The sequence below is a fragment of the Myzus persicae genome, unplaced genomic scaffold, assembly GCF_001856785.1.
Source record: "Myzus persicae strain clone G006 unplaced genomic scaffold, MPER_G0061.0, whole genome shotgun sequence".
NCBI classification, from domain to species: Eukaryota; Metazoa; Arthropoda; class Insecta; order Hemiptera; family Aphididae; genus Myzus; species Myzus persicae.
The window spans coordinates 1-14531 of NW_019101177.1; the positions used below are offsets into that span (position 1 = coordinate 1).

Consider the following 14531-nt stretch of genomic DNA (forward strand, 5'->3'; position numbering starts at 1 on the left):
GTATTTCATTATCACTTTGAATTTGTCCTGCAATTTTTTCACCCACAGAGGCAAAATAGTTATTTAATATATTAACACATTTATTTGTGTTCGTATTGACATTGATCAGTTGATTTTCATGAATAATTTGAGAGATGGGTTTGCTACTTTTAACATTTTTGTTGATAACCTCCCCTATTAAGTTCCATACCTGTTTAGTAGCATTATTGTTTTTATTATTATCACCAGTATTAATATGTATTACTCTATTCCTAAAGTAATCATTTTTTGCATTCCTTATTAATGTACACAATTTGTTCTTATATCTTTTATAATAATTTAAGAAATGAATATCATTAGGTCTATTTTTTATACTTTTACCAAGTTTATCCCTTTTTCTAATCGATTTAATTAAACCATCGGTTATCCATGGCTTAATTTTACGTTTATTTGAAGAGGTATTTTTTTCTTTTCGTGTGCTTGAATTAATTATATAATTATTTAGTAAATTATGAAATTTAAATGCACATATATCAACGTCAGATTCATTTAAAATTGTTTCCCACTTTTCGCTAATCAAAAGGGAATTTAACAGTTTTATATTTATATTAATTTTGATGTTTTTGACTTCTTGATTATTTTTTATATTATGTTTATCAGCTATTAACAAGGTACTATAATGATCAGTAATATGTGATTCTAAGATAATAGGTTCAATATTAGTAACGTCTCCGTTATTTATAAATATATGATCAATAGTAGAATAACTATTATTATTAACCCTAGTATATTCATTTATGCAACTAAAAAAGCCCATTTGTGCCATAAAGTTTAGATAATCCGTTTTATATTCATCATTACTATTTTTAGAAATATTAATATTTATGTCACCTATTATTATAATTTTTTTTGATTTAATTCTACTTATTAATTCACCTAAACGATTTTTAAAATTTATAAAATTATTATTGTGTCCCCTATATAGCGCTATTATTTCGCGAGATACATTATTACTGCATAAGCTTAATACTAGACAATTACAATTATCAATCATAATCTCACTGAAATTATTTACAATATGTTTACTATTTACAAAAGCTACAATTCCACTATTTTGATTAAAATTATTATCACTAGTTCTATATGAAATGAATCCGTCAATTTCAAAATTAATAACACAGTTACTTAACCAGCACTCAGTAAGTATTATACAATCAATGAAATGTATAATATTGTTTAACATGACTAATAGTTGGGAAAAGTTTTTATTGATCGATCTAATATTTAAATGAAAGATAGTAAATCCGTCTTTATTTACAAAAAATGATTTTAAGTCAATGATATCCGATATAATATTAGTTCTAACCTCATATAGGTTATCTAACTCGTTTATAGTATCGTTCATTGTATAATTATATTCTTTAAGTACATAAATTAAAATAGACAGACGTATAAGACATACCTATATTATTTTATTTAAATCATTTTCATCATAGATTCTCGTAACTTTGGTATTTTCATCTTTACGAACTAGAATATCTGTTGAGTTCATCCATACATATTTGTAGCCCTTTTCTTTCGCCAATGTCTTCGTTCTCCACAACAATAATCTTCTAAATTTTGTCAGATGATTATTAATATAAATTGTCGATGATGGCCAATCGCCTCGATACTGATTAGCAGCCCACTTATTTTTCTTTGCTTCAGTGACCAACCGGTTTCTATCATTATTATTTGATAACCAAGCAATTATCTTCATATCGGTTTTATGTTTAGTTGTTACTCTATAAGCTTTCAATACATCGCAGTTTATTTTCAATTTTTCTGATATTTCTTGAACTATAGACTTGCAATCTTCGTTTCGCATTATAGGTATACCAGTAATTTCAACTGCATTTTCCAATGACTTCTGGTCCAACTCGTCAATTTTCGCTTTCAATTGTTGAACCTCAGTTGAAAGTTTTTCATTTTTTTCAAATAATTTCTGGTTTTGATCTCTAAGTTCTTTCATCTCATTAAGAATTTTCCCCACTGTTGAATTGAACTGGTCAAATTTATCGCTCATATAATTAACTGAAATCGTCAATTGCTTTATTTCATCATTTTTATCGTTATTGCTCTGATTACCCTTTTTGTTAGTCCATTCAGTTTTACAATCATTACAGACCCATTTGCTTTTCGTATTTTTTGACATTTTACCAAAACTAGTTTCATTCATACCTTGACAGTAGTAATGAAAACATGTTTTGCATTCAATGCAAAATAATTCGTCTTCCTTGATTAGTTCATCATGACACTTTCCACAAATCATTTTTGTTTAGGTACTATATATAAGGAGCAACTTTTAGTTATATAACTATGTAGTATTAATAAAATCAGTTACTAGATAAGCGAATGAAAACACAATCAGTAATAAACGACATACAATTTTAGATAAGCGAGCGACAGCGCAATATACGTGTGCTCGCAACGACTGAATGATCGTGACTATATAAGTATTAAGTATAGTTTTCTATTTATTTATTTGAAAATTAAACATAAAAAACAGATACCCTAATACTATGTTTACTTAAACATTAAAAAAAATAAATAACTTAGTTATATAATTTTTTTCTAAATTTCTTACATTAAATTAGTAGGGGAGACTGGGTACAATAGTAACATGGTACAACAATTAACACGGGCAATAAGTTGTTCAATAATCAGTATAAGAATCTCAAAAAAATTTAGTAGTTGGCCATCTGTACAACAATCGAAGTTTCCTTATAAAAATAATTATGATAACTAGATAACTTTTAAAGATAACTGAAATAAAAAATTAAATGTATTTTTGATAACAGGTTTTTAATAGAAATCATACACGTACTTTTTATCTGAGTACAGATTTTTAATTATATGTTTGGCTTATTTTGATATACCTTAGGAAACAGTCGGCGGCGACTGATTTTCACGGTGGTCAGACCATGGTCATTCTTATACTTGATCAGTGGTGGAGTTAAGTGCGGTTATTCACATTTTTGTAGTAGCGCTCCCGGTATCACGATCTAACATATTGCTTTAGATAGCGCCAGTGCTGCAAAAAGGAGAAAAAAACACTGGCACTTGTATGGTCTGACCTCGAAATCTTCGGCTTCGAAATCTGGTCTCTGCGGGAACCGTGATCTAACCTCTTGTCCAGTCCTCTAACACTTAGTTTGTGCCGACGAGACACGGCGTACGATCGTTATAGACGAACCTATCCGCTGATGCGCGAATATTACGATACATTACGAATATTATATTAATTTTGAATATTACGCAATAAGTTCATGGTGGAATTTGTATTCGTTTTGTGATAACGTTCTCAATGTGTTTAAAATTTCTACAGTTGATTTTTTTATCTTGAATAGTCATAGCAAATCGTGTGATATTTTGGAATTAAATGAAATGTTAACTATTTTTTAATAGAAAAAAATCGAAAAGTAAGTAAAACATTTTTTGTTGGTCGATTGTGGTGTATGATATTATACATATTTATAAATTCATTTTTTTTTACAGTATTTAAAATATAGTAATCAGAAAACCATCTTCATCAATATGTACAAAGATATTAAATCGAATAATCCGAGCATAAAGTATAACGATATTATTATTATTATTATTATTATTAATTTATTTCTCAAGATAAGAATACTGGGCCTCACTGAGTATTCTCGTGTGGAGGCCCAGGAGTTATTATGTGTACATAAGTTTAATTAATTTCTAGTGTATAAGTTACAAGTTGTATTGTTTAAAATTATTAATTATATAATATTAAGTAAAAATATGTGTCTACTATCTTAGTGGAACATTACAAATTAAACGTAAATAAAAAAAAAATCATGATATATAAACCTGTAGTAGATTTCTTATAATTAGAGTATAAAAACAAAAAAAAATAGAACATAGAAAAATTGATAAATAATATAAGTTTAACAAATAGTTAAAAAAAGGTATGTTATTAATTATAATAATAGGTTATTGTTGAATTCATAAAGAAGCCATTTCTTAAAGTCTATCTTAAACCTAAGCAGAGTTAACGCATGGAAGTGTTTTGGTATTAAGTTTAGGATTTTTGTACCGACGAATTTATATTGTTTTCTTGTGCCCGTTTTATGAGGCCATTGCATTGTATAATTATTATTTTTAGCGAACCTGGTAACAACATTATGACTCAGGGGTAATGGGACATCATGTTTTTTTAAGAAAAGGACTGCTGAATTAAAATATATTTTTTTGATATCTAGAACATTAAAGTCTTCATAAAGTTGTTCTGTATTGTATGTTTTGTCTTTACTTAAGGCGATCTTAATTAGTGTATTTTGAGTAGTTTGTAATCTAGAGAGAGCGTTCTCATATGATCCTCCCCAGCCTATAATTCCATAAGATATTATTGGTTCAATCAGTGCCAAGTAAATTAATCTTAATTCTTTCTTATTTAGGATATCTCGAAATTCTCTCATTATATATATCATTTTTCTGGTTTTCTGTGTTAATGAATTTATTTGATCATGCCATTTCATATTTGAGCACATTTCTATACCCAGATATTTGAAGTTATTCACAACGTTTATTTTCTTACATTCACACTTTATATTGTTGGCATAGCATGTATCCTCGTGTAATATGAAATCTGTTTTGGTTGGTAACGTATTAGTTTTCCATGAATGTAATAAAATAACAGTTTTATCGTAGTTAAGAAATAGGTTATTCATTATAAGCCAAAATATGATTACACATCTGTCACAATCCACGGGCATAAGTTGTCAGACAATCAGCAAAACTATTGCCGAATACAATAAAACGAAAACTGTTAGTTATCTAAACAAAAGGAGCTCTAGGACATCTCTCTTTTGTAATATCGACGATTTAGATCATAATGAATTACGAAAAAAGGTCCATTCTATTTGGTTGCGTCGTGAACTACCGACTTTTGACAAAATATTAGTTGAAGTGAACCAAGATCTATCGCTTCCTAACTTCAAAAGTTCAGGTATGTACAATATCATTGAAAAACTGGATTTCATATTCACTAAAATAAAAAAGTGCAGTGTGTTGACTGAGAGGGAAGACTTGATTGCATGGCGTCGCAACTACTTATACGACATCCGAAAATATCGGGAGGAAGGTCGATCAATCTACTATTTAGACGAGGTCTGGTTAAACTTCTCTGATTGTGTGGACCGCACGAGTATCAACAAAACAGTTCATTCCAAACATGATGCGTTTGACAAAGGTTTTGCGTTTGGCCTGGGAAAACGATTGATTATGATACACATTGGTTCAGACAAAGGATTTTTGCCAGAAGGGCTATTTATATGTTTCGAGTCCAAAAAACAAAACGTCGATTACCGTAATGAAATGAATGGTGATAATTTTAAAGAGTGGTTTGAGTATATACTCCCTCAACTTGATCCAAATTCTATTATTGTTATGGATAACGCACCATACCATTCAGTCAAAGCCGAACTATATCCGACTGCAAGCTCAAAAAAATCAGAAATATTGAAGTGGCTCAATTTAAAAGGTGTCACTTTCGATAGACCTATGTTGAAGGCTCAACTGCTGATTAGAGTTCATGAATTAAAACCTCACAATAATAATTTATACATTATCGACAATATGGCAAAAGACGCAGGGCACACTGTACTCCGATTACCACCCTATCACTGCGAATTGAATCCAATTGAATTAGCATGGACTATGGTAAAAGGCTACATGAAACAGGAGAATACTGCCACATTTGAGATTGACGACGTCCGCCTGCTTCTCAATAGAGGGATTGAACGAGTAACGCCAGAAAATTGGAAAAATTTCATTAAACAAGTAATTGAGGAAGAGAATAAATTGTGGGAAGTCGACAACATCATGGATAAACTGATTGATGAAATGAAACCATGTACCTATGCACATAATGACGGGAGAAACTTCTTATGATTTTTCTGGCTAACAATTTTATTTTTTTTCCGGTTTTTTTTTATAATACATTATTATTTTTTTTTTAAATATAATTTATTATGGTTTATAACATATTTTATCATATCTAATACCTTAAAAAAAAAAATTTTATCAAAATAAATTATATTGTTAACAATTAATAACATTAGGTATCTAAGAGAATGGAATGTAATGGCTGTAATGGATGGTATTAAATTTGAAAATAATGATATCAAATCACTGTATATGAAAAACGATTTGAGCGGAGACGGTATGTCAGTTTAGGATATTTTATATTGTTATTAGTTATTACATATGGTAGCCGGTAAGTTGAATTAATATTATTCTTAAATTATTAGTGAAGCTTTTAAGATATTAAATATACCAACGTAAAATTGAGCTGTTTTAAAATCGAATTACAACAAAATGATACACTTTATTCTTGGTGTTAATATGCAATTTTGTCCAAATTTGAACTTTAAATGCTTATAAAAAAAATCTTGCTTATGTATTTTTAATATTTTTCAACTACTATTGTCACAATATATCAAAAGTCTTATATTCAATTTTCATGCTTTTTGAACAAACCAATATAATTTTAATGATATTTATAGAAGAAAAAAATGAAAAAAAATGAAAATTGAAAATGTCCATCGACAGCTTAAAACGAATGAAAATATTTTGAAAATATAGTCAAGTATGTAAATTGATGAAATAAACATTTAATGTAAATCTCAAGTGTCTACAGTATATCTTTTTTGAATTACAGCAAAATAAGAAAATCGCTACAAGAGAAATCGAATGAATATCTAATGTTGTAAAAATTTCGAGTTCAAACGCTCATAAAAATTTAATTTGAATTCCGGTAGAAATTTTTTTCGTTGATAAACGTAGACAAACTTTTAAAGAATTTTGTATTCAATTTTTAAATCTTAGATTTAAATAAAACATTTTTTATAAATTTCCAACTAAATATAATATGCTAATTTTCATGATTTTTACGAATTTTGTCAAAATTCTGAGTTTAAACGCTCATCAAAAATTATTGTGGATTTGTGATCAATTTTTTTTTTAATTTCCATTAACAACAACTTATAAGGAACCTTGTATTACATTTTCATTTTTTTTGACTGAGCGAAAAATGTTTTATAGACTTGAGTTTAAAATAACAAATATTAATCAAAAATTGTATGGTGTATAGAAAATGCTTACACAAATATTCAGTAAAAATTTCATGTCTCTACGGTCATTTTTGTTGAAGCTACACTAAAAACAAAAACTGATTTTTTCGAAAAATGGTTTTGCTTAAAAATTCCGGTTTTTCCTTAATTTTTTGTTTGTTTTTCCTGTTGCTTTTGAAGACTATTGAAGAAAAACGAAGCACTTTTACCGCAAGAAACGGTGATGATAGACACAAATAAATAAATATAAAAACGCACATCATTGTAAAATCAATACACTCAGAATCTAAAATATATTTTAGAATAATAAGGGAAACCCAAATAGTACACCTAAAAATTATTTATATTAATAATTTATGTTGTAGGTATATTAATTACATTGTTACGAAAGTATGCAATGTTCTTATATGATAAAGGACCAACGATATCACGATAAATTGATAGGCAAAATTTATAATGAAAACTCACGGTCATATTATGATAAATCAAAACTAGAAGTGGTTTGTTTGAAAAGTATGTATTTTGTACGTGTGAAAAATGCCCTAAGTATGCAACTCAACTCTAACTTCTGATTTTCATTTATGAAGTCATGGAATTTGATACCTATACTCAGCAATAATTATCAAACGACATAAGTAGCAATAGGTTTTGTCTATATGACCATATATACACTCGAAAAGTGGTAGAAAAAATACTTCGACTTTCAACTTTAGTTTTTGATACTAAATTTCTTTTGGTTGTTGTAAGTATACATCATAATTTGATTTTTGTATTTATTAATTGTACAAAATGTACAATTTGACATTTTTTACTGTACAAAGTTGACGGGTTGTACAGTTTGCACTGTGAAATAAAGTAGGTAGTAAATACTAAAAAATTAAAATACTAATTGGATAATTAAACTGACTATTTTTATAAATATTATTTAGTATTTAATACCTAAAATAAAATATAAATTCACTTAATTCGTCGATCAATGAATCTGGATTAAGAGGACATTATATACGAGCATTTGATGAGCATAATGATTTCCATTATGGTACGTAATGGTAAGAACATTATTTGTGTTTGTGTGTGGGTTTTTTCGTTGGGTTAAATTTGTTAGCAAGTTGTAAGTTGTAAAACGGAATTATCGTAAAAAACCCATAATAGGTGGATTCACTCTATTTTTTAAACGAACTTAGCTGAACTTGGTTTTCTGAGCAAGAAAAATATGTAAATTATAATAGTAACTATAATAGTTTATATTTATGTATTTATGTATTTTTTTATTTTTTTTTACAAATGCTAAATAATTGTTGTATATAACTCATATAAAAATCGCTATCTTACATACTTACCTATTTATACATTTTTTATGCACCACCTGATGTGAACCTCACGAGCCGTCACTGATATCTATGCATATTAACTATTTTTTAATAATATATAAACTTGTATCGTTCTTTGTTGGTATCATTTAGTTCCATCATAGACAATAATATATTATTCTAAACTTTAAACCAAAGTAAATTTTTAGCTTTATTTTAGTGAACCATAAAAATAATCAACTTTTACAGAATTCAACATGAGTATTATTGGGCCATTGGACAAGGAGAAAGGTAAGTTTAAGAAAACAAAAAGTCAAGAACTATTGTAATATCTTGATCAAAATGAAAATTATTATTATTTAAAAAAACAAATGATTGACCACACAAATGTATATTTCATAAAAATAATAAAATACTGAATATAAAAAATTACATAATATCATAAAAAATATTGATTCATGAAGTACATATACTTCTGTGTATTGAGTAACAATGACCAATATACAGCAATATGAATTTTGTTAAATAATTTATTACTTTGTAATCTATGTAATTTTTACTTAATTAACATAATGCAATCATAGTAACATAAAAATTTAAAACAAATTTGTTTAGTCGAATTAAAAAAATAATAAATATAAATATATGATATAATTTAAAAATTGGCCAAGTTGATGGAGTGTAATAATGCCATCTGTCGCCGCCGCGACAGTACGAGTGTATAAATACGGGCGCTCACGAATTGCCTCCCGTGATTTTTTTTCAACAAAGGTTACACGAATTGCCTCCCGAAAAAAAAGTAGTCGAAAAAGTAGTGACCCTCTTGTACTAGAATCGCCTACGATAGGTATAATTAATCGATATTATATTAGTAAATAGACTGTCAGGGTGTAATTATAATAAATAGACCGCGGATTATATGCCGTGAAAATACTCAATTATATGATGATATGCATGCAAATATGCAGTATAAAATACAGAAATATGCATAGACTATGTTAAAATATGCTCTAAGAATTATGACAACAATATGAAAAAATTATGATGATGATATTTATGGCAGTACACAACCATTCCGTCAGTAGTAAACGTCCCTGGATATTCATTTATCCAAACATGAATACGCGTATTTTTAATAGGGCCCATCTTATAAAATAAATTAATATCTTAACGTGCACGATTTGGTGATTCACGAGAGACTGAATAGTAAACACAAAAATAAATACGAATTGATTTTGTTCGAGGCACGTGCAAACGATTAAACGATATTATTTTATCGAGTTTTCGATATTAATATAAATAACGACGGCAGTAGAAAATCGTCCGGTCAATTAGTTCGATTAGTCAATTTAACGATGTTGTAAATAGACTATCAGCTGTAGTTATAATAAATAATAATACAAATAATAAATAGTCAATACATCAAATAATTTAGATAAATTTATAAAATAATAATAAAATAAATGATAGAATAATGAATGAAACATTTAATTTTGTTATATTGTATTATCGTATCTATTAGCTTCGTGGCTTAAATTTATTTGCCAATGCTTTTAAATACTGCAATTTTGAAATTTCATTCATGTTTAATTCATTAATTAAATTATTAATAAAATTTTTTTTATTTTTTGTGGCTGTCCTAATAATTTTGGATTCCATTTTTGATGAATTAATTAATATTACCGTATCTAACTGCATTGATTTTAATACATCCAAAAATTTATAAATATGAGGGTGAGTAGAAGAAAAATTAGAATTGTACTTACTATGAAATGATTCACAGGCGTTGGTAGACCTTTGCGCACTCTATGTCATTTCAGCCCATATTTTTGGTGGAAAAGACGAATCTTCATCTATATAATTGTCAACCAAATAATCGGAAAATTCAGTTAATTTGTCGTTCACCAAGATCTATAGCAAAAACGTCGCCTACCTGAAAATAAATAACTGTTTAATTAAAGATTATAATTATTTTATAATAAATTAATGAAATCAAAATTTTACTTCTTCTGGATGCAGAAATGGAAGGCCAAATATGTATGTGAGATATTTTCCAATCTCGTCGTTTTTTGAATATTCTGTAGCTAAGCCAATTTTTTGTATTTTACGCCACCTTGGTTGACATAAATGAAATATACAACCCTTAATTTCAATTTGTGGCCAAACTTCAAATAATGTATTATGAATGGATTTTTCTTGACAACGAAACACATTTTGGGTTCAAATACTTCCACGGACTTCAAACATTGGTTACGTAATTCGACAAAAGCTCGTTTATATGATACTTGACTTTTATCTCTTAGCAAAAAAAATGCTAAGGGTATATAATAATTATTTTTAAAACCATGTATTGTAAACAATTGGCAAAAATATTGAACACAATAGTCAAAAGTACCATCCACGTATATTGTAGTTAGCGAACTTAAGAATTTGATATTTTCATCACACGAAAACATCACAAAACCATTTAATGGGTCATTTACCATTAAAAAGTTCTCACACTTAAATGTCTGAATCTCAATGGATGATAAAATATTATGGATTTCATTCGCATCTTGTGGCAATTTTGGATATATAGAATTCCTAGCATGATTCATATTATGTTACATGTAAGTTACGTCTGAGATTGATAAGGTACTTACATTACGTACGTGTCTCCAACCCCCCAACCAAAGAAATTCTCAAAAATTTCTATCTAAATAATTTGTATGTCATTTGTATGAATTTGTTTGACGGTTTTTAGAATTTGTACGACACCAGTATTCGAGCAATACCGGAAAAACCGAAGGGGGGCTGACGACACATGTCTACAGCCCCCCCTAGTGTAAATAATTAAGTATTCATATATATTAAACAGCAAGATTAATAAACTCAATTTGTATGAATTTGTATGACCATTTTTGGATTTTGTTTGCAACTCCCTCCCGCGGAAAAATCGAAAAACCCATTTTCCCGTGTCCCCCACCCCCCCGATTCGGAATTTTCTACTTTTTCCTACGCCAAATTGTTGAACGTCATTTGTATGAATTTGTATGACCATTTTTGGATTTTGTTTGCAACTCCCTCCCGCGGAAAAATCGAAAAACCCATTTTCCCGTGTCCCCCACCCCCCCGATTCGGAATTTTCTACTTTTTCCTACGCCAAATTGTTGAACGTCATTTGTATGAATTTGTATGACCATTTTTGGATTTTGTTTGCAACTCCCTCCCGCGGAAAAATCGAAAAACCCATTTTCCCGTGTCCCCCACCCCCCCGATTCGGAATTTTCTACTTTTTCCTACGCCAAATTGTTGAACGTCATTTGTATGAATTTGTATGACCATTTTTGGATTTTGTTTGCAACTCCCTCCCGCGGAAAAATCGAAAAACCCATTTTCCCGTGTCCNCGGAAAAATCGATAGTAAAATACGTCTGTGTCCTGTGAGGTTTGTGTTGGAAAAATAAACGTCACTGAGATTATTAATTGATTTTAGTATTTATTTTTATATTTATAAATATATATATTAGTATGTAATATATTTATTTTTATCGTCAATAATATTTTTAGATTATTGCTTTACAGTATTGTGTCTATTTTTATATCGATTTAAGTAATTTTGGTATCGGGATTAATTCATTTTGCTTATACCAGTCATTCGTATAACAACTGTCAGCTGCAGTCTATACTATTTTAAATATTGTGATTGTTTGAGCAATTTTGTTAAACTAATATATTAAAGTACATTTTAAAAATGGTTGGAAGAAAACCTTTAATTGAGCCAAGTGAAGTTGTTGCAGCTGTAATGCATTTTAAAGAGAGGGTAGTGACGAATTACAACAGTGAAAACAGAGGTAAATACTTTTATAATACCTTAAATTAGTAATATTAATTGTAATGTTATTGAAAAAAAATCGTTGTAGGTATGTGTACCAAATAATAATAATAATGAAGTTATATCGGAGTAATGTGCTGTGGAAATGTGAGGTTAGATGTCTAACTGTTCATATTGTTTTAAGACTGTCTATAAGTTAAAGTCTCATAAAATGTTTTTAAAAATTAAATTAATAAACAATTAATAAATAAATTTCAATTTTTATAAATTTTAAATTTTAAAATTTTGTTTAAAACTGGTCTTTCTTAAACATTCTTGTTTTTGCTTCATTTTTTTGTTTTTTCTAAGTAGGTAGTAAGAGGACGTGGTACCCATATGTATTGTCTCCGTTTTAGAAGTGCGTAATATGACATATTTTACACTCAGCAGATCACGTTTTCCTCGGTTACATTAAAAATTACATTGAATTGCCATTGAATTAAGGTTAGTTACCCTGGCCCCGCCACTTACGATTTATAAATGGAAATTAATGTCAAATTATGTAATATCATTTGTAATCATTTGTAACCACAAAAAAAAAATTTGTAACCCACCCACTTCGGCTCAAAACGAAGTTTCCATGTGGCGGGGCCACGGTGACGTCACTACAGCCCGCCATTACAGAAGTTCGACTTGTAGGTACTTGAAACCTAGTGGAGATTATGTAATATCATTTGTAATCATTTGTAACCACAAAAAAAATTTGTTCATCGATCCTTTTGACTAAATGGTGCATGTCAATTATTTTCAATTTTCATTAATAAGTACTCACCCATGTTCAATTGTTTACCCTGTTAATAATTTTTTTTGAAACTTTTTATTCTTTAAAACAAATGTATTATTTATTTGTACCTTTATATTATATATACTATGTTTTTTACGTTATAATATTATGTAGCTAATATCTATGTTAATATACTCCATAGTATATAAAGTATACTACAAAATATAATAAAATGTTAAAAATATTTTTCACTTCGTCAAATTAAATATTGTGCAAAGTTCATAATCAATAATATCTCAAAAACAGTCTTACCTTTTTTTGCATTTTTTAAATCTCTTAAAATATTCGTGTATTTGCGTTAGTTCAGTTCTTGAAATAATTATTTGTAACTATATAATATTATGTAGGTAGGCGCCTATCTATATCATTATATTATTGGTGGTTATTACGACATTATTATGTAGGTACGTTTACATATATTATTATTCATTACATTGCAAAACATATTATATGTTATTAATTGAACGTTTATTTAATACATAGCAATACTTACATTATTTGGTAGCTATTCTTAATGTTTTCTTAAGTTATGATGGATATATTAATATAGTTTCAATCATGCATTAAAGAAAATCGATATGCACAGAGAAGAGGATCATTTACGTTGTGCAGGTAATTTGTTTTATTTCAAATGAAAAATATGTAAAATTAACAATATAGGTATTATTTTGTATAAAATAGAATTTCAGCATTAACTTTAAATTAACTTTAACGTAGTTGAAGTATTTAACTCGTGATAATAATAACTTCACCTGTTATTTAAGTAAATATTATGTGTATACTGTATAATGTATATACTATATATATTAGAGTATAGGCCGCTGTAATCTATTTATAACGGGCTATAATGTTCTTTTCAACTTAATATATTATATTTTATTATTATTATTACTTCTATTTTTATTTTAGTACAATAAAATAATTGTAATATGTTTATTATTATTATTGTAATATGTTCATTACTACTTGTGCCGTGGATGTGTTATGTTGTAATCTTCAGTTACAATAAATACGTTTTTTTAATTTCAATTCATTTGGACAGACGTATTGTACAAAACACCGTTAAGCACTGTGATTTAAAAGGTAAGTAGTGCAGATATGATTAACTATTTTTTACGTTTGCAATTTACATTTGAATAATAGAAATATTAGATTACTGTAAGTTATAACTATATTAAGTTATCAGACAGCAAGAAATATTAAACAGATTGTTCAAAGAAATCTAAACATCTAACTTGACTAAGAAAATTATTGTAGCATTACAAGAGAATAAAATAGCGAACTACCAAACAGCTTTGCATTAAAGTATATTTCAATTTTTCACCCTACAAAAACACTCCGTGTAAAAAAACGCTGAGTGAAAAAATACTTATAGATAACTCAATAACTAATAAAGTGTGTGATATAAGGTAGAATCTAAGTAGTTGGTCAATGTGTAAAATGTAGGTATCTACATGGCTACATATAACC

General features: G+C 28.1%; 1 protein-coding gene across 1 annotated transcript; it reads left to right on the plus strand.

Moving 5' to 3' along the window:
• Positions 1-4725: 4725 nt before the first annotated feature.
• Positions 4726-5934, plus strand: LOC111028063. Its single transcript, XM_022306591.1, has one exon. It carries the CDS (start codon positions 4726-4728, stop codon positions 5932-5934), a length of 1209 nt encoding a protein of 402 aa, XP_022162283.1.
• Positions 5935-14531: the final 8597 nt, after the last annotated feature.